This window comes from Dendrobates tinctorius, unplaced genomic scaffold, assembly GCF_039654945.1.
Source record: "Dendrobates tinctorius isolate UK_male_01 unplaced genomic scaffold, ASM3965494v1 ptg000290l, whole genome shotgun sequence".
Classification (NCBI taxonomy): domain Eukaryota; kingdom Metazoa; phylum Chordata; class Amphibia; order Anura; family Dendrobatidae; genus Dendrobates; species Dendrobates tinctorius.
Genome location: NW_027361957.1, coordinates 5924350 through 5951283, shown reverse-complemented (window position 1 = coordinate 5951283; position 26934 = coordinate 5924350). Strand labels below are relative to the sequence as shown.

The 26934-nt window shown below is 47.0% G+C and overlaps 1 protein-coding gene across 1 annotated transcript in view; it reads right to left on the bottom strand.

Annotated features, from left to right (window-relative positions):
* Positions 1-21295, bottom strand: part of ZDHHC17 (zDHHC palmitoyltransferase 17) — a 75448-nt gene extending 54153 nt beyond the window's left edge. Inside the window, exons 1-2 of the mRNA XM_073560020.1 lie at positions 21026-21295; positions 4123-4229 (exon numbers count right to left, since the gene is read on the bottom strand). Coding sequence (XP_073416121.1) covers positions 4123-4229; positions 21026-21088 — 170 coding nt within the window. The 5' untranslated portion in view covers positions 21089-21295. The remainder of the gene's footprint in view (positions 1-4122; positions 4230-21025) is intronic.
* Positions 21296-26934: the final 5639 nt, after the last annotated feature.

Sequence of the window (26934 nt, the reverse complement as noted above, 5' to 3'; positions counted from 1 at the left end):
CTCCATCCACCGTCAGAACACTCCTTCCACAGCCCCACTCTCCAATCGCCATCCCGCATTCTCCCTCTACAGCCCCGCTCTCTCCCTCAGCAGCCCGTCTCTAGTGGCTGTACCGTTCTCTCCCTCCACAGCCCTGCTCTCCACTGGCTGTCCCGCTCTCTCCCTCAGCAGCCCAGCTCTCCACCCACGTCTCACTCTCTCCCTTAACAGCCCCACTCTCCACCCGCCATTATGCTCTCTCCTTCCGCAGCCCAGCTCTCCAACCACGTCAAGCTCTCCATCCATGTCACGCTCTCCCTCCACAGCTCGGCTCTCCATCCATGTCCCACTCTCTCCCTCGCAGCTCCGCTCTCCACCAGTCTGTGGGCGGGGCTATGTGGAGTGGCTTGATACATACACACACACTCAGCTAAAAAAATATATATACACATACACAGTCATATGTTAAAGTTTGGGCACCCCTATTAATGTTAACCTTTTTTCTTTATAACAATTTTGGGTTTTGCAACAGCTATTTCAGTTTCATATATCTAATAACTGATGGACTCAGTTATATTTCTGGATTCAAATGAGGTTTATTGTACTAACAGAAAATGTGCAATCTGCATTTTAACAAAATTTGATCGGTGCAAAAGTATGGGCACCCTTATCATTTTCTTGATTTGAACACTCCTAACTACTTTTTACTGATTTCCTGAAGCACTAAATTGGTTTTGTAACCTCATTGAGCTTTGAACTACATAGCCAGGTGTATCAAATCATGAGAAAAGGTATTTAAGGTGGCCACTTGCAAGTAGTTCTCCTATTTGATTCTCCTATGAAGAGTGGCATCATGGGCTCCTCAAAACAACTCTCAAATGATCTGAAAACAAAGATTATTCAACATAGCTTTTCAGGGGAAGGATACAAAAAGTTGTCTCAGAGATTTAACCTGTCAGTTTCCACTGTGAGGAACATAGTAAGGAAATGGAAGAACACAGGTACAGTTCTTGTTAAGCCCAGAAGTGGCAGGCCAAGAAAAATATCAGAAAGGCAGAGAAGAAGAATGGTGAGAACAGTCAAGGACAATCCACAGACCACCTCCAAAGACCTGCAGCATCACCTTGCTGCAGATGGTGTCACTGTGCTTCGGTCAACAATACAGCGCACTTTGCACAAGGAGAAGCTGTATGGGAGAGTGATGCGAAAGAAGCCGTTTCTGCAAGCACGCCACAGAGTCGCCTGAGGTATGCAAAAGCACATTTGGACAATCCAGTTACATTTTGGAAGAAGGTCCTGTGGACTGATGACACAAAGATTGAGTTGTTTGATCATACAAAAAGGCGTTATGCATGGAGGCTAAAAAACACAGCATTCCAAGAAAAACACTTGCTACCCACAGTAAAATTTGCTGGAGGTTCCATCATGCTTTGGGGCTGTGTGGCCAATGCCGGCACCGGGAATCTTGTTAAAGTTGAGGGTCGCATGGATTCAACTCAGTATCAGCAGATTCTTGACAATAATGTGCAAGAATCAGTGACGAAGTTGAAGTTACGCAGGGGATGGATATTTCAGCAAGACAATGATCCAAAACACCGCTCCAAATCTACTCAAGCATTCATGCAGAGGAACAATTACAATGTTCTGGAATGGCCATCCCAGTCCCCAGACCTGAATATCATTGAACATCTGTGGGATGATTTGAAGCGGGCTGTCCATGCTCGGCGACCATCAAACTTAACTGAACTGGAATTGTTTTGTAAACAGGAATGGTCACAAATACCTTCATCCAGGAACTCATTAATAGCTACAGGAAGCGACTAGAGGCTGTTATTTTTGCAAAAGGAGGATCTACGAAATATTAATGTCACTTTTAGGTTGAGGTGCCCATACTTTTGCACCGGTCAAATTTTGTTAAAATGCAGATTGCACATTTTCTGTTAGTACATCAGTTATTGGATATATGAATGTGAAATAGCTGTTGCAAAAACCAAAATTGTTATAAAGAGAAAAGGTTAACATTAATAGGGGTGCCCAAACTTTAACATATGACTATATATATATATATATATATATATATATATATATATATATATATATATATATATATATATATATATATATATATACACACACATACACATACATACACTTTATTATGCACTCGCCACTTTTGTTCTTCATTTTTTCCCTTTTTTCCCTTTCACTGAGGATCGTTCACTCTCAGATCAATTATACTTAATATAGTACAGTAATTTATACAAGACCAATCCATACTCACACCTTAATGTGATGCTGTAACATCTTCCCTCAGTGGACATGTACGCATGCCTGTGACGCTTGTGTTCCAGAGCATCGCCGTCGGCACCAGAGGTGTGACACGTGTGGGTCACTGTTGCCATGGTGTTGGGTCGCATAGGAAACCGGGGGGTGATACAACTTCCGGCAATCGCGTCATGCAAGTGTGAATGCGCCGCCATAGATGTCCTCAATTCACAACAGCTGATGGAGGCACTTGCTACTGTACTCTTTGCCTTTTAGGCGTATTATGTCTTGACTTCCAGACTTGCTTGGCTTGAGTCTTTTACAATCTGCCTGATGCTTTGTATTACTATTTATTCTGGGTGAAAAATATTTTATAAAATGTTGTTGTATTATCTTTCTTTAGTTTTTATATAGCGCTAACATATTCAGCAGCGCTTTACAGTTTACACACATTATCATCACTGTCCCCGATAGGGAATTTAGATTGTGAGCCCTATCAGTATGTCTTTGGAGTGTGGGAGGAAACCGGAGTGCCCGGAGGAAACCTACGCAAACACGAGGAGAACATACAAACTCCTTGCAGATGTTGTCCTTGGTGGGATTTGAACCCAGGACCCCAGCGCTGCAAGGCTGCAGTGCTAACCACTGAGCCACCGTATACCCTGTATTATGTAGTAATAAAGATTTTTGGATTATTATAGACAGACCTTCTGACTCCATCTCTCTTCGTTTTCAATACAAATACTAACAGTATTGTATAAAGCATACAAATGCAATATGTACAGGATCATGTAATGTTTTGTGTCTTTTGGTCTTAGTTGCATGTAAAGGGGTTTTTCAGGCTTCCAGTATTCATGGCCTATTCTTAGGACACTCGACACTCCTACAGATTAGCTGTTGTCAGCCCCATTCACAGGTATGCAGCTGTACACATACTCAAGAGAATGACTGTTCCAACCAAGTACAGGCGCTGAGTGCTTCACGCCGGGACCAATCATTTATATACACCTTCCCATCTGCTTATTTTCTATCTATCTCTGCCCCTCTCTTCTTCCTATGAAGCCAGAGCTGTCAATCAAAGAGATGGGAGGAGACAGAGGGAAACCAAGCAGGTGGGAAGGTGTGTATAAGGCTAGTTTCACACTAGCGGTTTGAGGTGCAGCGGACGCTCACCGTGAAGCTCCGCCCCGTGCTGCGCCTCCTCCAGTCAGCTCCGCCTATGGGCGCATGACACTGCATGCGACCTGCGTACCGTATCTTTAGCATTAGGTACGCAGGCATGCTTTTGCCGGAGCATGTGTCCTTTTGACGGTGCGCCGGCCGCACCAAAATGCAACACGATGTGTTTGGCGCAGGTTGGCGCACCATCAAAAGGACGCATGCGCCAGCAAAAGCATACCTGCGCACGGCCTACATATGCAATGCTAAAGATAGGGTACGCAGGTCGCATGCAGCGTCATGTGCCCATAGGCAGAGCTGACCGGAGGAGGTGCGGCAGGGGGCGGAGCTTCACAACGAGCGTCCGCTGCGCCTCAAAACGCTAGTGTGAAACAATTCTGTCTGGCTATGCCGCGGTGCACTGAGCACCTGTGGTTGGATTGAACAGTCATTCGGTGGTGACAGTCCCTTTAACTCTGTAGCTGAATGAGGAGAAGTCGAAAACCAGAGAGCTAAAAAGACCGTGTAGAACTGTAGATGGTCTCATTTCACTAAGTTGCAGCAAGTAGGCTTACAGACTCATTATAAGTCAATTACATCTACCAGGATCAGTGATGGATCCAATAAAAACGGAAGCCATGAGATCACTGGAAGCTGTGCCCAAGACTGATTGATACCTGATGAAAACCTTGAAATGTGAGCAAGTTCTCTCTTACTTACTGTGTGGCTTTGACGATATCCCACGTACTATAGTCATCCATGTGGCTTTTACGTCCCATGGATTCAGTGCTATAACCATGATTGTAATGGCCCTGAGTCTTGATTTCCTGGAAGAGACAGGAAAGATGTATATATTTGTACTGTGTTAGCCAGTGGATAGAAAAATAGTCAGAATTGAGAGTCCTCAGTAGTTGATACCTTTTAATGGCTAACTGAAAAGATGGTAACACATTGCAAGCTTTCGAGACTACTCAGTTCTCTTCTTCAGGCTAGACTAATACAAAATCTGAAGTCACGTATTTATACACAACACAGCCTAGAAAAAATGCAATAGATAAGACAAGTGACGTGAAGCAGAACTATCAATATGCTCATCGTCACACAATAAGAGAAAAAAGAATGGATCTACCTGTGGCAAAACATTTCTGTATCCCTGATCACAGCAACGTGGATATGAAATTACTGGTATTGAAAGGTAACTTCTATTCTCAGAGAGAGAGACGAGTTTGGGAGTATAAATTTATGACGAGCTTTGACACTCTCAGTGCTGGAATGAATGTGTCGCATGGATTTATGTCTTTTTACATCAATTAAGGAATTTCCTTTTAAAACCTTGTGGGGGCTTCACAACACAGAACTAGACCCCAATCAGAGGACCATAAAACATCCGGACTCCTTATCTATGAACTGGTCCAATGTTTATATTTATGTTTCTCCCTCTCCCATATTGATAGTTCTGCTTCATGTCACTTGTCTTATCTATTGCATTTTTTCTAGGCTGTATTGTGCATAAATATGTGACTTCAGATTTTGTATTAGTCTAGCCTGATGAAGAGACCTGAGTAGTCTCGAAAGCTTGCAATGTATTACCATCTTTTCAGTTAGCCATTAAAAGGTATCAACTACTGAGGACTCTCAATCCTGAATATTTTCCTGGAAGAGACAGTTACTAATTTTAGAGTATTCGAAAACTGTAAAAGGGAATCTGTTACCAAGTTTATGCTGTTCCATCGGAGACTCATATTCAGGGCAGAGACCCTAATTCCAGCTGTGTGATTTACTGGATTTGCTGTAGTTTTAATCAATTTATCTGCTGCATCTCTGCTTCTGCTTTCACATGCAGTGTTCAATATTGATGAGCTCTAGCTATCCCCGACCACTAATATTTATCGGCTGCTTTCCGCCTATGCACTGTGCAGAAAACACTACCCAAGTTAGCAAATCTTAGGACAAAGAAGGCCCATATGCTATACATACATTTAAAATACTCTTTATTGTAAATCAATATAAAATATAAAGTTAAAGATGCATGGGCATCCATAACCATAAGTAAGGCTCCAAGGAGCTGAAACGCGTAGGTCTCAGTCACATTGGAACTGTCATGCACTTTTAATTCATTTTCCTACAATAAACTTGGATTGTATCATATATACCTGCTGCCTGGCTGGACTTTCGTTATTTTGTTTATCTTTAGGGATATTCTTCTTTTGCAAAATTCATATTTGTGCATCGGACTTTTCATCTTATGTACATATACTGGTATGCAGAAGCTTGCATGTTATTGGTTTGCTACATCTGGGAAATCCCTGCTTATCTTTAACTTTTTTATTTTATACAGATTTACAATAAAGAAAGAATATTTTAAACATATGTATGGCATATGTGCCTTCTTTGTCCTAAGATTTAGTATCTTGTGTATTGTTTTCTGCTTATTTGTTGGTCTATGATGCACTGCATAGGCAGAAAACTGTCAATTAATAATATGGGCGAGACCACACAGATCTCATGATTGAGAAAACAAGCAGAGCTGAAGATAAGACACTATTGTTATCAAAACTATAGCAAGGAACCCAGTAAGTGACTCAGAGCTGTAATCAGGGCTGTTGAGTCGGTAAGCCAAACCTCCGACTCCACAGCCCTGGCTGTAATCAGGGTCTCTATTCCCATTTTCTGTTGCCATCAGATTAGGAAGCATAAACCTGTCAACAATTTACCTTTAATCAGGTTTTTTTTTTTTTTATAACTCTAGAAGTTTGCAAACACAAAAAAACATTTCCCTTCTGCATTTAGTTGTAGTTTTATGAATTGGATAAACATATGACACATTCCTTTACTATGTATCGAAGATCTGGTATATGAGATTAGAAGAGGAAACTCCTATGATAATTCACTTTATTTCTAATACTAATATTCTAAATGTCGAAAGCAACTGCTTATTGCAATCCCAAATATGCCCTCAGATATGTAACATGTTGGTGCCGATTCACCATGATGTTACTATTTTTGGAGTTTTCAAGACAGTTTCTACTAGCGCTCCCAAACTGAGCGCAGCTGATGAGGAATGGCACGAGGCAGGGGTGAGACGCTGCAGTTGGTCTTATTCATGAGAAGCTATGGCATTCCTTATGTCAGAAATCTTATTCCAGTCCCTGACTAGAGTTCCTGATTCTTCCAGAGCGGAGGCTTCTTTTCCGGTCCTCTCTGTCAATGGAGCAGGACTTCCAGTGTCATTCTGATTGACAGCTGGATCTCCACTGCCTAACTGGGGGAGCAGACTGTCCATCAGAATGACATCGGAAGTCCCGCCCCATCATGTCAGCAGAGACTGCCAAATCCCTAGCAGGAGACCGGTCTTTGCTGGGGACAAACGGCGCCTGGCACAATAGGCAGGCAAGTTGCAATTACCTGCCTGTTAGTGCTTAGGTAAATTTTTTTTACTTTTTTTTTTTTTTTGTATAAAGTCCCTTATATCCCTCCCCTTTAACAAAGGTTGAACTTGATGGATGTATGTCTTTTTTCCACCTATGCAACTATGGAAGAAAACTGTAATTTATGAACCAGGGAAACAGATGAAAGGTTGGAGCATAAAATCTGATTACGGTAAATTGGAGAAGAAATACATAAAGCACTTACTAAGCTTACAATTAACCATATTAACCTCAGATATCCCTATGAATCTGGGACAGTTAGACTTGATGGATATCAGCGACAACCAATTAATTTTTTTCTCATTAAGACCCGTATTATAGGGCCATGCTATTCATTGTGCAGACCAAGATGTGACTATCACCTAGAGAAGCAAAATCTATTTTATATTATGCAGCTACATCTGCAGTCTTCTAGAGAATTTATACAGGTTGTTGTTTCGGGTAAACTAACGATTGACTCTAGGTGACCACACAACTTAAAGGGGTTGTGGATTCCTGGCAAAACCTCTAGAACCCCATAAACTGGTGTATATTTACATAGAAACTCTTAACCTCACTCATTTTTATTGTAAGACCTCAGCTGTTTGCCCCTTACTGTCCATGGATCTGCAGGGTAAACTCTAGATGCAGCATCCACCAATCTACAAGTCAGATGGCTGAGCGGCAGGGAATTGCTAAGGCAATGGTTTTCAGCTCACAATGCCTTACCAATTCCTTTTTCAGTAGTAGCCGAGTGCTGATGTTCATGACAAATGACAGATCTGCATCCCATGAAAGCAAGCTACAGAATGAGGCCGGTTTCACCCCTCCGACATGCACGGTCTGAGCGCAGAAGTGACGCCCTCCTCGCTTAGCAGTTTTCTTCCATATATGCCTATGAGGCTGTTGTGTTCAGGTCTGGAGACCCATGGCCATCCCAGACATCTCTGCTCAGACGTGCGAGAGCGGTCCTAGGCAGAGATCACTTACTGATTTGCCATTTTATCTTTCCTTCTAGATTGTAAGCTCTTGCGAGCAGCACCCTCACTCCTCTTGGTAATTGTTTAGTTAATTGTCACTCTGTAATGTCATATTATGTCTGTCAGGTCACCTCTGATTTGTAAAGTGTTGCAGAATCTGTTGACACTACAGAAAAATGATAATTACTTACCGGTAATTTGATTTTCCAGAGCCATGACAGCACCGCAGACATGAGAGAAGGTATCCGCCCCCAGGAAACCTGTAGCAGAGACATAAGAAGGGGGCGGCACCTCTCTCCTCAGTTTGTTTCAGAGTATGCAAAGGTAACCTCCATATTAGTTTACATACATGTTATATAACAGTGTCACTAATATTCACCTTTTTCCTTTTTTTCCCATACATATTATATTTTATTTTCACATAGATTTACATATCCAGATACAACTTTACATTTTCTGGTGCACCACACAACCATCACCAAGATAGGACGGGAACAATGCAGTGCTGTCATGGCTCTCGAAAATCAAAATTACTGGTAAGTAATTATCATTTTTTACCTTCCCCATGACAGCACCGCAGACATGAGAGGAAAGATAGAATAGACTCTTAGGGTGGGACAGCAGCAGACAACACTTTTCTCCCAAAGGCCAGATTTGAGGGCCCTAGGTCTAGTCTATAGTGTCGGAAGAAAGTGGATGGCGAGGACCATACAGCTGCCTTACAAATCTGCTCAACCAAAGCATTTGCCCTTTCAGCCCAGGACGAGGCTATGGCTCTCGTAGAGTGAGCTGTTACACCCAGTGGGGGAGTGTGATCTGAAGAAGAATAAGCCAGTGCAATATCCATACGTAGCCATCGTGCAATTGTTGACTTTGAAGCTTTCTTACCCCTGTTTGTCCCCTGAAAGGAGACAAAAAGGGCTGATGACTGTCGCCATGATTTTGAAGCTTCTATATATTGAAGCAGACAACGTCTGACATCTAGGCAATGGAAGGGTTTCTCTCCCTGGGATTTGGGGTTTGGACAAAACGACGGCAAATTTATCTCCTGCTCCCTGTGGAATTTGGAATTAACCTTCGGTAGGAAGGCCGGATCAGTTTTTATGATCACTCTATCATCCAAAAAGGTGGTATATGGTGGATTTACGGATATTGCCTGCAGCTCGCAGACACGACGAGCTGAAGTCAGGGCCACCAAGAGTACTGTTTTTAGCGTTAGCACCTTTATTGAGATGGAAGCAATAGGCTCAAATGGAGACGATGTCAGTGCCCTTAATACTAAATTCAGATCCCAGGGAGCTACCTTGGTTGGCAATTTTGTGGGCCTGGATGTAAAGGAGGCCCGAATGAATCTATAGATCCATGGGTGGTCAGCCAATTTCTGATCAAACAACGACCCAGGGCCGACACCTGCACCTTTAAGGTGCTCGTGCTCAGTCCTCTCTCTAGTCCCTTCTGGAGGAACTCTAGGACCTCTTTTATTGGTACTTTTTGGCCTGTCCTAGTCCATTGTCGGCCCGTGAACTGTAAGAATTTTCCCCAAATTTTCTGGTATTTACGTGGGTATTTAGGGAATCCTGCACCTGAGGTGAGAGAATGATCTCCCGATTTAAATTGTAAGGCCCCCTTCCCTGCTCGGATAGGATCTGCCACTGTAGTTCTCTCGTGTGGGCCTGTGCCCACCGGACCGCTGGGATTGTTGCTGTCAAAGTGCCCAGGAGCGACATTGCCTCTCTTATTGATATGGCTCGACCGGATTGTATCCGTTGTATTTTTTGTTGGATAGCCCCAACTTTCCTCTCTGGAAGAATGCACTGCTGTTTTAATGAGTCCAATTGAATTCCAAGGAATTCTTGTGACTGAACTGGAGTTAATCTAGATTTTTTTAGATTGATCATCCAGCCTAACCTGGTTAATATCTCCAGAACCTCCGTAACTGCATTTTCGCAACTTTGCTTGCTGTTTGCTATGACGAGGAAATCGTCTAAATAGGGTACCAACAGGGTATTTTCCCTTCTTATAAAGGATGCTACCTCCCCGATGATTTTTGTAAATATACGAGGGGCTACTGATACAATGAAGGGTAGACATTGGTACTGGAGATGAGTGGGGACTTGAGCAATCTCTACTACCAATCTTAAATATTGCTGATGTTCCCCCGCATATTGGCACATGGTAATAGGCGTCGGTAAGATCTATTACTGCCATATAGCAGCTTGGGCCGAGTAGCTTCACTGCCGATCCCAAGGTCTCAATTTTAAACTTTTCTGTTCTGATGTACTGGTTCAGGGCTTTGAGATTGAATATTGTTCTTAGTGACCCATCTGGTTTTGGCGTGAGGAACAAAGTGCTGTAAAACCCCTTCCCTACCTGATGATACCGTACTTTTATTAGTACCTCTTTTTGTATGAGGAGTTGAATCTCCTTTTCCAGCGTGGCCTGGTTCTTTCTGGCTACTCGGGTCACTTTTACTCGATGCGGTGGAAGGCTTAGAAAACTTAGTCGTAGGCCCCCTGCTAACAGGTCGGTTACCCACTTTGAGGCGGGCAATGCTACCCATTGATGGACAAAGAACCGAAGCCTTCCCCCCACTGCCCTGGCGTCATTGCTTAGTATCGGGCCTCGGGGTGGTTTTGCTAAAGAGGAATCCTCTTTCCTTTCCTTCCAGGGTCTGCCCCGCATGGCTCTATCGTATGGCTGCCCCCGGCTCCCTCTATTCCCTGCTCCACGAAAGGACGAGCGAGTTTCAGTCCACCGACGCCTAGGGAAGGGGGTTGGAAACCGTTTTTTCTTACCTGACGCTTTTTCTAAAATTTCGTCCAATGCTTTCCCAAACAGGTATTGACCCTCACAGGGGACGGCGCAGAGTTCGACCTTTGACTGGAAGTCTTCCGACCAGTTTTTTAACCAAAGAGCTCTGCGGCCTGAATTCGAAAGGGCGCTTGCTCGGGCGGCACCTCGGACGGAATCTACTGCGGTATCAGCCAGGAATCCCGCTGCCTTCTGTAGGGAAGGTATTGCCTCCAGTAGTGTCTCTCTTGGACCTTTATTTTTAATTTGGTCACTTAATTCGTCCAACCACTTGACCATAGCACGCGCTGTACAAGTGGCGGCTACCCCGGGTTTGAACGACCAAGCCGATGCCTCCCAAGCAGATTTTAGAAAAGCATCCGCTTTCTTGTCAAGGGGCTCTTTTAGGGCGCCCATGTCCTCAAATGGCAATGCTATCCCCCTGGAGGTACTAGTAATGGCGGCATTTAGCCTGGGAGCTTTTTCCCCATTTATCGCATACCTCCTCATAAAACGGGTATTTACGTTTGAGCGCCTGCGGTATGGACATCTTTTTTGTTGGGTTTTTTCCATTCCCTCTTAAATTTAACAGGTTATCATGAAAGGGAAAAACCCTTCATTTTTTCCCCTCAATATTACTAAACATAGTATCTTGAATTGATTTTGGTTCTTTAGGTGTTTCAAGTCCCATTGTGGACCTTACAAGTTTTAGTAACTTCCCAATATCTTCGGATAGGAAACATGGATGCCCCTTTTCCTCGTCCGAGGAGTCTAGGTCTGAGTCCGAGGCCCCTATCTCCCCTTGTTCTTCCTCAGACTATGTCGGTAGTTATTTCTGCGGGAGGAAGAGGAGGAGGTGGGGGTGGGGGTGAAGCAGGTGTTACGTTGGAGCTAATTGTAATCTGCTCCTTCAATTCATCTTTAATTGTCAACTTTACTTGCTCCCGGATCAGAGTTTTAATGCTCTGGAGTAGAGACGGTGACTCTTCGGCCACTGTTTTTTTTAATGCATGAGCGACAGAGTTGCTTCTCATAAGTTTTAGCTAGGGCCTTTTTGCATAATGCACATTTTCTATTCTTTTGCTTTGATGTGGCCTTTCCCTAAGAGAGACATGACATAGGGCAGTCGTTAATATTATGTGTTGCCTTACAAAGGCACTCACCCGGCCCTCTGGGTACCCCGGTAGCCTGTGGCTCTTCCTCCTGTGCGCGCATCTCGCCTTCAGGACGCTTTAGCCGCCTGCCTGCTGGTCTGGCTCTGCTACTCCGGAGCCTCTATGCAGCCTCTCAGGGACCGGTGGCACCTTGCCTTATCCTTCTTTTATGGAAGAGCGTTGCGTACCTCTGGGACTGCTCCCTCCCGGAAGTGCCCAGTACACCGCTCCCCCGGCGTGTGACGTCACTTCCGGTGCGACCCCGAAAGTCGTTGCCACTCAGTCGGCGCCAGCTTCGTGGTGGCCATGCCTCCCCCGGCCCAGCCTCCCCCAGGAGCGGCCGCCGGGGAGTCTCACGAGGAGGCCTGCTGCAGCGCCCACCGAGCCGGGCTGACAGGCGCGCGCCACTGCGCCCCACTACCTTCCTCTCCCCGCGGACCTCAGCCTCCTGGCCGGCTAACATCAGAGGGGGATCCCTCCGGAGGTATGGACTCTGCCTTAGGCATCCGCCTGCGGGAAACAGGAAACCAAACTGAGGAGAGAGGTGTCGCCCCCTTCTTATGTCTCTGCTACAGGTTTCCTGTTTCCTGGGGGCGGATACCATCCCTCATGTCTGCGGTGCTGTCATGGGGAAGGGAAAAAATTATTACTATGCTATCCAAGATAGCAACCTTCACAGACCATTCCTGAACAAAAGGTTAGGGAAAATGGCTATCGGAAATCCCAAATGTATGACCAGCTGCTATATTTAAAGGGAATCTGTCACCTCTTTTTTCGCATATAAGCTGCGGCCACTGCCATCAGGGGCTTATCTACAGCATTCTGTAATGCTGTAGATAAGCCCCGATGTAACCTGAAAGATAAGAAAAGCGATGACGTCCTCCTCTTTGCTTCTGTTGTGGCTTCTACGCAGGCATAATTCTCAGATCTCTCTGACCTTTCCCGGTGCCTGCGCACTGCAGTACTCTGCCCTCAACAGGGCAGAGAATTATGCCTGCGCAGAAGCCATGACAGAAGCAAGGAAGAGGATGTCATCGCTAGAGGATGGGAGGCACCGGATCCAGACCGGACCGTCCCCCGGTGAGTATAATCTAACTCGTTTTTCTTATCTTTCAGGTTACATCGGGGGGGGGCTCATCTATAACATTATAGAATGCTGTAGATAAGCCCCTGATGGCGGTGGCCCCAACTTATATGCGAAAAAATAGGTGACAGATTACCTTTAAAGGGGGTTGTCCACTACAGGACAACTACTTATCTACTGCTAAACTGCCCTAAGTAAAATTAAAAAAAAAAAAAAGCACATTTTCAACTTCCGGAGCAGAAATGCAGGGATGTCATGAACTTGTTGTCGCTTGACAATTGCAGCCACTCAGCAGTACTGATCGTCTGCAACCTTCTCTGCTCCATCAGAGGGACACTGACAGTGCACTGAAAGGCTGCAGCAGACTCAAAAACATAATCATGGTTCCCTGTAGCACATTCTTGAGGACAAGTGATGTCAAGAATAGATCGTATTAACAATTGTTCTGTGCACATTAAAGTGCGGTTAGCTGCAGGGCTGTGGAGTCGGAGCTCATTTTGGTGGAGTCTGAGTCGGTATAAAATGGTCCGACTCAGAGTCCTAAAATATATAATAAATTGGGTACAGTAGTTCAATGCAGAATGTGCTGAAGATTTTTTCATAGGAATTTGGGAAAGTTATGAAATGTCCTATAAATGGCTGTTCTAAGGCTACATTCACACACAGCGTTTTTGCTGCGTTTTTTGAGGATACGTTTTTCAGCTGCAAAAGCAGATCAGGTTTTTAAAAAATCGCATCACCTGAAAGTTTTTTGAGCTCATAGATAATGTTTTCAATAGCAAAAGCAGATTAGAAATCTGCTCTATCCATTTATCGATATCTGTCTATCCACATCTTATCTGTACCAAAAAGAATGAAAGCCGGGTAGCACACAGACTAACACTCCTTTTTTTTTTTTTTAAGCACCAGTCAGGTACACCTCATTGCTGCCCAAAAGGACGCCGAGGACAGGCATTGTTCCTTTTCAGTAACACATCAACATCAATTGATAGTTGGAATAAATAGACTGCATTCACCACATCTTAAGGTGCAGGCTTTATTTTCAAGTGTAGGGGTGTACAGTATAAGGTTCTGCAGCAGCTGAGGTGTGCAGTATGAGATTCTGCGGAACAGTATGAGGTTCTGCCCCCCCCCTAGTTTTGATCCTGGCTAAAACCGTTTCTTATAGATATGGCAAATCCTCAGGTAACCCTGAATGAAGGTCAATGGACACAGGTGGCTGAATTGAAGGAATTGCTTAATCACCTATTTACCGTAACTAAAAAATTACAAGTTGATTTAACTCCTGGCATTTTCATAAGGGAGTGGAAGAACGTGCTATTTTGACTGTCCCAAAGAGGAGATTTAATCGCAGATGGCATTTCTGCTTCAATGAAATGGAGAGAGACACAGCTATTGGAAAATAAAATTTTTCTGGCAGCTGTTTATGTGGACCTAAGTCATCGTATATTGCTTGATGATCAACAGTTTACAAAAGGAAAAGAAGCTCTGACTGAGGTAGCAGTTAGGATGAATGGCCTACAGGAGGACTGCCAGGCGCAAGAGGACTTGGGTCCTGACAGGGCTACTGCTGCCATATCTTCATCCTCATCAAATGAGGAGTTTGACTTTGACAAGTATTTGGATGACATGGAGCAGGCAAAGCGTTGCCGCAAGGAAAAGGATTTCACTCCGTCTCCTATAGCAAGAAGATTGACCATATTTCAGCAAAATGTTTCACTTGCTCTCAAAGAAAAATTCAACCGTTCATCAAGACTGACTGTGCATGAGGCAATTCCTCTATACCCGGAAATTGTTAGAGATGTTGCCCATGTGGTTACGACTTTGCCGCCAACCCAAGTTAGTGTAGAGAGGTTGTTCTCTAGCCTTAAAATTATTAGGTCAGATGTGAGGTAATCTATGAAGGAGGATCTGATGGAGGCAATTCTATTTCTTAAGAACAAATTCATAGACTGCACAAATGTTATTTAGTATGTTTTTGTTGAAAACTGTTTTTTGCCACTTACATAGTTTATTACATAGTGTTATATATATATATATACACACACTGTATATATAATCGATATTACATAGTGTATTACATATTTACAATTTATTACAGTTTTTTGTGTTCTAAAGTTGTATTCCAATGTTCTAAGTGTCTTGATTATTGGATCATAGAAATGATTCAATGTCTGATGTTCACATTGTACTACAATAAATTTTTCACTTAAATATAAGCAATATCTGTGGGAGTCGGAGTCGGTGTAAGGGAAATGGAGGAGTCAGAGTCGCAGGTTTGGCTTACCGACTCCACAGCCCTGGTTAGCTGGACTAAAGCAGGTTATTAAATGCCGATCAGGTTCATGCAATTCATAGGCAGTTGTTTACTCGCTACGTCTAATTCACGGGCATATAGGCGAGATTACACATCCAGTAATTTACCCAGGTCTAAATTCTCATTAAAATCTACAATGTATAGCAATGCATCTGCAGTGAAAGTGTACCACATTTCAGCATCGGACAGGGCTAGGATCTGTTCAGGCTTTTTTTTTTATAACCCCATTCACTAGTTATACCTCACCTGTGAGACTGGGGTCCCACTAGTGAATCACATCCGATGCAAGATGCTAATGACCCTCTGCGCCGTCTCTGGTGCCAGCGTGAGCCGATGGTCAGTGCTTTGTGCTCCGATCTTCTTACATGAGAGAGGCACAGCACAGATGCCGAAGATAGTCATTTCTCCATCTCCTCTGCTGCCGGCAGGAATTAGGTGATATCCATGTGCAGTGTGATATTTCAAATGCACCCAGAGACTTATATGGGTGCAATCCGAATTCAGCATGCAATCGCAGCTTGTTGTGATTTTTTTCCTGTCTGGTCAAGATCCGATCGGAGCAGTAAAAAAGAAAAAAAACAAAGAAGAACAGAACCACAGGATTAAATTTGTACGACTGCAATCTAATTTTTAATCAGATTGCATTCGTCTGATTTAATCATAAATGAGAGTGAGCCCCGAGCGGCAGAATCTAAAAATAACAACCAGAAACTCACATTATATGATTTTTAAATAATTAAATTGCATTTTATTGCATGAAATAAGTATTTGATCACCTACCAACCATCAAGAATTCTGGCTCTCACAGACCTGTTAGTAGTTTTTTTTTTTTTTTTTTTAAAGGAGCCCTTCTACTCTGCACTCATTACCTATATAAAAGACACCTGTCCACACACTCAATCCTCGCCATCATGGCCAAGACCAAAGAGCAGTCTAAGGAAATCAGTGACAAAAATTGTAGACCTGCACAAGGCTGGGATGCGCTACAGGACAATAGGCAAGCAGCTTGGTGAGAAGGGAACAGCTGTTGGCACAATTATTAGAAAATGGAAGAATGACAAGAAGACTTTCAATCTTCCTTGGTCTGGGGCTCCATTCAAGATCACACCTTGTGGGGCAAGAAGATTCTGAGAAAGGTCAGGGAATCAGCCCAGAACTACACAGGAGGACCTGATCAATGGACCTGAAGAGAGGTGGGACCACAGTCTCAATAAGCTATACTGTCATGGATTAAAATCCTGCAAGGCACGCAAGGTCCCCCTGCACAGCACATGTACAGGCCCATTTGAAGGTCACCAATAACCATCTGGATGATCCATGGGAGGAGGTCATGTGGTCAGATGAGACCACAATAGAACTTTTTGATATCAACTCGACTCGCTGATTTTGGAGGAAGAAGAATGAGTACAACCCCAAGAACACTGTCCCAACCATGAAGCATTGTGGTGGAAACATCCTACTTTGGGGGTTCTTTTTATGCAAAGGGGACAGGCGACTGCACCATATCAAAGGGAGTATGGATGTTGTCATGTTTTGCAATATTTTGGGTAACAAAGTCCTTCCCTCAGTAAGAGCATTGAAGATGGGTCATGACTGGATCTTCCAGCATGACAATGACCTGAAAACACACAGTGAGGGCGGTTTCACACATCCAGATATTTCCAGTACCGGAGATGTCCATGTGGCACATGTGTGCCGCATCAGTACCACACGGACGGCCGCTGGGGAAGAAGCGGCTACAGTAACCGCTGTTCCCCTGCATGTGGTGCTGAACTCAGCTGTCATTCTCCCTGCTCTGCCAGCAACAGCTTGAACAGGGAAGGTTGAATGAAAAAAAAAAAAAAAAAAAAAAGACGTGTGGTCCTCCTTATATTTTTAACCAACCTGGCAAAACTATACAGGTGCGGGTTTCTATTCTCAGGCTGGTAAGGGGCCATGAATATGGCCCTCCCCCAGCCTAAATACAACAGTCTGCAGCTGCCCAGAAAAGGTGCATCTATTAAAAGTGCCCATTCTGGAGCTTTGTCGGGTTCTTCCTCACCTTGCTATTGTAAGGTGACATTAATCCCGGCTTAGTAATGGAGAGGTGTCAATAAGACACCCATCCATTACTAATCCTATAGTAAGTAAAGGGTTAATTAAACACACATTAAGAATAACATTTTTCCCATCTTTATTACACTGCTAATCCCATCTGGAAGCCACTGATCACCTGTAAAAAAAAAAAAATAAATAATATACAATACCTGTGCGATGCTCAGTCAAGTCCCACAACGTAAATCCATATCTGGGGGTTAATCAGTTTACAGCCAGAGTGCTGCTAATGCGACTGCTCGGGCTGTAAACTACTGGGGAATGAATGTGAAGCAACACGCACAGGATCAGTTACGAGCGCTGACATCACTGAGTCTGTGTTCGCTACCGCAATGATCTCCTGTGACCTCAGCACCGTGGGAAAATGACGGTGCTGAGGTCACAGGAGTTCATGCCATATTCATGTCCCCTTACCAGCCTGAGAATAGCAGCCCGTACCTGTATAGTTTTGCCGGGTTGGTTAAAAATATAAGGAGGACCCCACATTGTTTTTTTTTTTCCCATTCATTCGTCCCCGCTCAAGCTGTTGTTGGCAGAGCAGGGAGAATGACAGCTGAGTTCAGCACCACATGCAGGGGAACAGCGCTTACTGTAGCCGCTTCTTCCCCGGAGGCCGTCCATGCTCACGGAGGACAGTGTACACTGCTCTCTATGTGCAGCACGTGTTGCGGGCCGTGTGTCCCTGTTAAAACGGACATGTCTGTGTTTTACACGGTCCGTGAAAACACGCTGACATCTGCAGAGACACATTCAGTTGAATGTGTCTACGTGTTAGTGTCTCCGGTACGTGAGAAAACTGTCACTACACGTACAGGAGCCACTGACTTGTGAAACTGGCCTGAAAGCAACTAACGATTGTTTCCGTAAGAAGCATTTAATAGGTCCTGGAGTGGCCTAGCCAGGCTCTAGACTTGAACCCAATAGAAAGTCTTTGGAGGGACCTGAAACTCAATGTCCCCCAGCGACAGCCCCGAAACCTGAAAGATCTGTATGGAGGAGGGGGCCAAAATCCCTGCTGCAGTGTGTGCAAACTTGGTCAAGAACTACAGGAAACGTGTGACCTCTGTGATTGCAAACAAAGGCCTCTGTAACAAATATTAAGTTCTGTTTTTCTATTGTATCAAATACTTATTTCATGAAATAAAATGCAGAATAATTATATAAAATACATACAATGTGATTTTCTGGATTTTTTTTTTTAGATTCTGTCTCTCACAGGTGAAGTGTACCTAGGATATAAATCACAGGCCTTTCCATTCTTTGTAGGTGGGAAAACTTGCAAAATTAGTGTGTGGCAATATTCGCGTGGGCGTCGGTGTGAGTTATCATTTGTGCAGTCATTCATCCCCCTCCCCCGTCTCATACAGGTTCCATCTCAAGTGAGTGGCAGATGCCTGTGGGCACAAGGGGCCGTGCTAATGACAAGTGATGGCTTTATGTCAGCATATGAGATTAGATGGAAGACAGCAATTATCGCTAGACATGGTAACAGTGGCCAATGACCCGAAGCGATCATGCAGCCAATGATCGCCACAGGTAAACACCCCTTTAATCAATTCTTCCACTATATTCCTATGTTCTTATCTCTGTATTTTGTCTACAAAACAATGGATAATTTTTCATCCATATTGTGTCCTGCACATCCATTTTCAAGTTCTCATATAATCTGTATGTCAGTTTTTTTGACATCCAATTTACTGCATTAAAAATAATAAAAGGCATAGTTATTTTTTATTAAATCTTTGCAATGGATCAGTTATAACAGATGTAACACTTTTTTCTGGGCACCCTTTGGCTGCACGCGGTAATATTTTACCCATAAGAAGACAGCCCCCATAGTAAGTCTACTACAACGTGGGTGCACAAACGTGCCTAGTACAAAGAAGTCACATGCCCAAAATTTTCACTATTTATAACTACGGTACATTAAAAGGCTTTTCCACAAGTTAATTTTATGTACACAGGCTTGCCAAGGGTTAAAAATTAGCAACCTGAGCTCTTCTCACCACAAACTGCATCGGCAATGCTTGGGCACCAGGGGCCCCAGGTCTCTGTTGACATGCTGCAGCAGTGATGTCATGACTACAGAATGCATGACCACTGCAGCCAATCACGGAGCTTAGCAAGTTTGCACTTACTATCAGTGCTTAATCTTAACCTGGCGATTGGCTACAGTGGTCACAATATCACCGCTGCAACTTATAAAAGAACGGGGCAGTGGGAGGAAGGCAAGTAAAGATCAATTGACTTTTTTAATCCTTTTTTAAGGATGATCCCTTGGTCTGTCACTGATAAAGCTGCTGTATGGACGGCTGGAAGAAAACAACTTATTATAGACTGCGGCGCAGTACAACTCATGGGAGCAAACAAGGGGAGAGATGGTGGGATCAGCACCGCAGCACTTCCACCAATGGGGGGCGATATCAGATGCCGTCTGTGCTGCCACCTAACCTAGGCATCAGCGGAGTCTTTGTGAAAGGGGTTCCTGCCATTATCTGCCCCTATGTAGTAAAGGCAGAGTCCTATATTATGGGGGTCCTGTGGAGGATGTGTGATAAGCGTCTGGTAAATGGAAGCACCACTGATCCCAAGGTCGGGGGGCTGAGACCCCTTTCCTTCTCAATGTGGTGCTGCGTTGAATGGAGCCACATAGTATTGAGTACACCACTATTCACATGCACATCTGAAACTACAGCGGGCAATAGACTAAACAGCGGGACCACCGGAGCGATACGGGAATCAGTAGACCAGTAGGGGGTTTTAGCCTATACCCTGCATTTAGGATTTGTTCTTTTATCAAGGACAGACCCTTTAAGCCATGATGTGATAGACTCAATAAGACTCTCCAGATGAGCCAGTGAGGGCGCCGGCAGTAATAAGGCCCCCGTTATTACACGACCCCACCATACCATTAGAGAACAGGTGCAGTGTGGCGCTCTGCCCACCCTGCCTTCTCGGGACCACCAAGGCCAATATGTAGATCACAGCAGGCGTCTCCCCGATAAAGGCACGCGGATATGGTGCTAAAGAGCAGACGACCACCTGGCTATTAAAGGGGCTGTCCACTACTTGGATAGTGACAGGTCATTACCACGGGGTCAGTGAGGGTCTGACACCCAGCACCCCCAAGCGTCAGCTGGATGTACACTGTGAATGGAGCTGGAAGACGTCAATGCGAAAGTACATGGACAACCCCTTTAAAAATGAAACACGAACAAAAGGTGAATACGTGACCCCAACTCTGTCCTAGAAATTGGCACAGATGATCCAATAAGTGACCGCAGGGCCCCATGAGTCTCCGCTGTACGGCAGCCCTAGTTACCAATCAGATGGCAGCTTTCATGTGACAGATAAGAGCTGGCCTCTGATTGGCTGTGCTGGGTGTTTATAACTGGCTCCCTAGCCTGCAGCTTCCTGACCCCGGAGAGAACAGCAGGGGGACACATCCCCTGGGGTTGAGGCGGTAGGCGCAGCACATTGGCCCACCAGCCATGCCGGCTACCAACTGCTCCTGTGCGGCCAGGAGACGAGCGCTGTACCCGCAGCCAGTGACCGCCGCTGCCGGGCCTCTCCTCCAAGCAGCCATGGCGACAAGACTGTGCCAGGACGGGTCCATGGGCATCACCCCCGGCCAGCGGGGCCAGCTCGTCACCGGGTCCTCAGGAGCACAGGCCGCGATCTTCTCCCTGAGCATCCTCAGTCCAGCGGCACACCTGTGCCCCAGCGCCCACAGCCCGCGCTGCTCGCCCGTACCCGCAGCACCGGCCGCCCACACCGCAGCCACAGGACGCACTCACCTCTGGGTGCAGGATCGGGACGCAGCTAGCGTCTTTCTCATATTCCTCCATAGTGTCCGCCATCTTGGTGTTAAATCCCCCGCTGCATGCTGGGTAATGAGCAGCCGGGGAGGGAGAGGCTGTTGTCCTGACACACAATACACAGGACGGAGTTCAGAACCACATGCACTGCCGCCGTGCAGGACCGCTGTCAGGGGCCTCTAACCCTGCTGTACCCAGCCTGTCCACAGGGGCCCCTAACCCTGCTGTACCCAGCCTGACCGCAGGGGCCCCTAACCCTGCTGTACCCAGCCTGTCCACAGGGGCCCCTAACCCTGCTGTACCCAGCCTGTCCACAGGGGCCCCTAACCCTGCTGTACCCAGCCTGTCCACAGGGGCCCCTAACCCTGCTGTACCCAGCCTGTCCACAGGGGCCCCTAACCCTGCTGTACCCAGCCTGTCCACAGGGGCCCCTAACCCTGCTGTACCCAGCCTGACCGCAGGAGCCCCTAACCCTGCTGTACCCAGCCTGACCGCAAGGGCCCCTAACCCTGCTGTACCCAGCCTGACCGCAAGGGCCCCTAACCCTGCTGTACCCAGCCTGTCCACAGGGGCCCCTAACCCTGCTGTACCCAGGCTGACCGCAAGGGCCCCTAACCCTGCTGTACCCAGGCTGACCGCAAGGGCCCCTAACCCTGCTGTACCCAGGCTGACCGCAAGGGCCCCTAACCCTGCTGTACCCAGGCTGACCGCAGGGGCCCCTAACCCTGCTGTACCCAGCCTGTCCGCAAGGGCCCCTAACCCTGCTGTACCCAGCCTGTCCACAGGGGCCCCTAACCCTGCTGTACCCAGCCTGTCCGCAAGGGCCCCTAACCCTGCTGTACGCAGCCTGTCCGCAGGGGCCCCTAACCCTGCTGTACGCAGCCTGTCCGCAGGGGCCCCTAACCCTGCTGTACGCAGCCTGTCCGCAGGGGCCCCTAACCCTGCTGTACGCAGCCTGTCCGCAGGGGCCCCTAACCCTGCTGTACGCAGCCTGTCCACAGGGGCCCCTAACCCTGCTGTACCCAGCCTGTCCACAGGGGCCCCTAACCCTGCTGTACCCAGCCTGTCCACAGGGGCCCCTAACCCTGCTGTACCCAGCCTGACCGCAAGGGCCCCTAACCCTGCTGTACCCAGACTGTCCACGGGGGCCCCTAACCCTGCTGTACCCAGACTGTCCACGGGGGCCCCTAACCCTGCTGTACCCAGACTGTCCACGGGGGCCCCTAACCCTGCTGTACCCAGACTTGACCGCAAGGGCCCCTAACCCTGCTGTACCGACTGTTCACGGGGCCCCTAACCCTGCTGTACCCAGCCTGACCGCAGGGGCCCCTAACCCTGCTGTACCCAGCCTGACCGCAGGAGCCCCTAACCCTGCTGTACCCAGCCTGACCGCAGGAGCCCCTAATCCTGCTGTACCCAGCCTGACCGCAGGAGCCCCTAACCCTGCTGTACCCAGCCTGACCGCAGGAGCCCCTAACCCTGCTGTACCCAGCCTGACCGCAGGAGCCCCTAACCCTGCTGTACCCAGCCTGACCGCAGGAGCCCCTAACCCTGCTGTACCCAGCCTGACCGCAGGAGCCCCTAACCCTGCTGTACCCAGCCTGACCGCAGGAGCCCCTAACCCTGCTGTACCCAGCCTGACCGCAGGAGCCCCTAACCCTGCTGTACCCAGCCTGACCGCAGGAGCCCCTAACCCTGCTGTACCCAGCCTGACCGCAGGAGCCCCTAACCCTGCTGTACCCAGCCTGACCGCAGGAGCCCCTAACCCTGCTGTACCCAGCCTGACCGCAGGAGCCCCTAACCCTGCTGTACCCAGCCTGACCGCAGGAGCCCCTAACCCTGCTGTACCCAGCCTGACCGCAGGAGCCCCTAACCCTGCTGTACCCAGCCTGACCGCAGGAGCCCCTAACCCTGCTGTACCCAGCCTGACCGCAGGAGCCCCTAACCCTGCTGTACCCAGCCTGACCGCAGGAACCCCTAACCCTGCTGTACCGACTGTCCACAGTGCCCCTAACCCTGCTGTACCCAGCCTGACCGCAGGAGCCCCTAACCCTGCTGTACCCAACCTGACCGCAGGAGCCCCTAACCCTGCTGTACCCAACCTGACCGCAGGAGCCCCTAACCCTGCTGTACCCAGCCTGACCGCAGGAGCCCCTAACCCTGCTGTACCCAGCCTGACCGCAGGAGCCCCTAACCCTGCTGTACCCAGCCTGACCGCAGGAGCCCCTAACCCTGCTGTACCCAGCCTGACCGCAGGAGCCCCTAACCCTGCTGTACCCAGCCTGACCGCAGGAGCCCCTAACCCTGCTGTACCCAGCCTGACCGCAGGAGCCCCTAACCCTGCTGTGCCCAGCCTGACCTCAGTACTGAAGGTCTAGAGCCAAGACCTGTATTGGAAGGATGGGACACATTTCATAGGGGGCATGAGAAACGGCCTAATTTCCAAATGCCACTCTAATATTGATCACAGTACCCCATAACAGTAGTAACCACAATACTGCCACTATAGTACAGATCAGTACTCTAATAACTAGTACTAACAGTGCTATCACGCTAGTATTGATCACAGTACCACTATAACATTAGTAACCACAGTGCTGCCACTACTGCACTTATCATAGCGTCTCCATAACGATAACCACAGTGCTGCCCTCTTGTACTGATCACTGCCCCAAGACAGTAGTAACCAAAGTGCTGCCACTCTTGTACTAAGCATAGTGCCCCTATAAGAGTGGTAACTACAGTGCTGCCACTGTACTGCTGATCACAGTGCCCTTATAATAGTAGTAACTGATGTCACTATACTGCTGATCATAGTGCCCCCTTAGCACAGTACTCTAGTACTGATCAGAGTCCCAATAACTGTAGTACCCAAATAATAGTACTGAGCCCAGTGCCCCATAACAGTGATATATCATTGTTTTGGGGCACTGGGCTCAATACTGTTATTTGGGTACTACTGTAATGCCCCCATTAAACTTGTAGCCACAGATGATGGAATAAGAGAAAACATTCAGCATTGTTAGCCGCAGAGCCTTCCCAACAATGCTAATAGCAGTCATGACCGCAATTCTCTCATAATAGTTCCATCCACCGTCCCCATTACATTGCTAGTAACGGTAAGAATATGTGCACACAATGTCTTTTTCAGGTGACTACAACTCCATAACGCCCGAAAAAGCACAAAATAAACGCTAAACTGAAAGAACATATATACTGCAATGTCAAAATTACTAGCCATTAATATGTTCAGTCTTTGGACTTCATTTTACTTCATGTTTCCAATGATGGGACCTGACCATTATTCCGGTGACTTCTCCTTGGAAACTGCTCACTAGTTTATTCAATACAAGTTAAAAAAAAAACTGGTGGCCGAATACTTTGCAAAGAATGGTTGAAAAGATGTCCCCCCACCAAAAAAAAATGCTTCAGGACAGAAGATACTGTATGTCCTGAAGTGTCTTCCTCCTAAAAAAACGTACATAGTTTGCACAGTCTGAAGGACGTCGAGTACACATACCCTTACATGCACAATGGCTATGTGCACACTGTGTCTTATAGACGCTTGCATACCCACATAGTTTTTGAAGCAGAAGATCCTTTTTCATTTGACATATAAAATAGTGACCGTTTTCTAAGCCTGAAACAGTTAAAAGAGGTTACAAAAGATCACAGCAGGTTCGCGGGGTTGCGCCGATCCACCTGCTGTCATTTTTGTGATATTAACAGCCCTTTGCTGCTTCCTATCGCCAGGACAATTACGCAATTGACCTACGATTAACAAAGGAGGCCACGGTTGTTTCCACTACTAGGCCGATTATTGGGGAACTCACAATGAACGTATTGTTTATATGCATCTGATTCTTATGCATGGAAATTGAATATATGTAGATAGATACAGCGATTTTGGGATTAAAACATAACTTTTAATATGCTTATTCAATTAAAAGTTAAAAACAACTAGACACACAACATATAACAAACTTGAAAGCCAAAAATCAGTTGGTTAAAACAAAGTTACTTGCTTGATATTGTCACTACAGCCAAGGAGGAATTAACCCCTTACCAACATCGGGAGTAATAATATGCCGATGTCGGATAGCCTCCCTTTGATGTGGGCTCTGGTGCTGAGCCTACATCTTTCCCGACACATGTCAGCTGTTTTGAACAGCTGACATGTGCCTCTAACAGCCGTGATTGGAATCGTAATCCACCTGCGGCTGTTATCTAGTTAAATGCCACTGTCAAACTCTTAACAGCGGCATTAAACACGCACTTCCGGCAAGCGCGCCGGAAATTCCACCCATTGGTGACCCCAGTCATGTGATCGCAGGTCACCAATGGGTTGCCTTGAAAACCAGAGGTCTATGGTTGTCACTGTCAGATTGCTATGAGCAGCCCCCAGTGGTCGGCGCTCATAGCAAGTCAGCAATGCTGCTACATACAGGCGATCTGATCATCACCTGTATCACTGGTGAAGTGATGGAGGAGAGATACGTGTCACTGCGCATGATGGCGTCAGTGATGTAAAACCAGAATAGTTTCCTCCAGCGTACTACATGTTGGGATGGTTTATTAAAAGTTATATTATGGGCTGGTTTTAGTGGAAATTCATAAAGCGGGAGGCAGAATGTCCACGTATCTCCACCTGCAGTGTCCTGTCACGTGATGGTGGAGTCAAAAGATCTAGGCTTAAATGGCTGAAGGCCAGAGCTTGTGGGCCTGGAGAATGAGCACTCCAGGAAAGTGTTGCTTGCACTTGTGAACCTTAACAGTGTGTGTTCTGCCAGCTGTGAACCCCGCCCACAGAAGGACTGTGGTTATTTTGCCACCATTTTGTTTTCCTCTTTTGCCCAGAGGGCTGTATTTTCTTTACTACCCCTTGGTTTATGCTGCCTACTGTCACGACTTCCGGCTCTGCCTTCCCCCTGCGCGCTCTGGCCGGCGCGCTCCCGCGCCTGGTCTCCGGCTCCCTCGGCGTCTGGCACTCAGCGCGCAGCCTCCTGGGTAGTCTGACGCGCTGGCCCCGCCCCCAAGAAGGCGGCGCCCACCGCTATTTATGTTCAGCGTCTCCTCAGGGAAGACGCCTGGTTATTGCATGCGGTGACGCCTGTCTTGTGCGGCGTTCACTGTGTTCTCAGGCCCCTTCTCTTCCCCTCTGTCTGCGCTGCCCTTACTACCTCTGTGCTCCCCGTCCTGTCCTCTGTTCTCCGCCGCTACACTTTGCTCTCCGTGCTTCCTGGGTCTTCCTGCCTCGCTACTCTTTCTGTGCCGCCTGCTTCCCCTCTCCTCACCTACCTGCCGAGTGTCTTCCCTCTTTTCTGTGTACTTCATTATACCTCTTTCATTTGCAGTCTCCAGTCCTGGTCTTCCCTCCTGGCTCTCCAGTCCTGTGTATCGTTAGGTCTCTGTGTGTCTCAGTGCTCTACTCATCCGGTACCCCTGTGCCGCCTCTCCGGTATACTACCCCTGTCACCCCTTTGGTTCCGGCTGTCGCGGTTCTACCTCCTGGGGGCCTGTCCCTAACGCTCCCTGTATAGGGGGTGGTCTTCACCTGGGCACTCGCCCTCGGGGGCTCTGGAGCCGTGACCCAGAGGGTCCACTCTTGGGAACGTCTGTCTTTCCCCTTTTGCACTAGTTGCATTGCAACAGAATAACCAGGCCATGGACCCCGCTGGAGCCACGGCTGCTCAAAAAGAGTTAGTTTTTCTCCGGGAGAACCAGACGCATATGATGTCCTTCATGAAAACTATGGACTCGCGTCTCTCCGCTCTCCAGTCTTCGGACCCTGGTAATGCCGCCTAGTTGGCTGGCTTACAACAGGAATTGGCTCAGCAGCGAGACACCCAGTCACACATCCTCAGCTACATGGCTTCGGTGGATGGTCG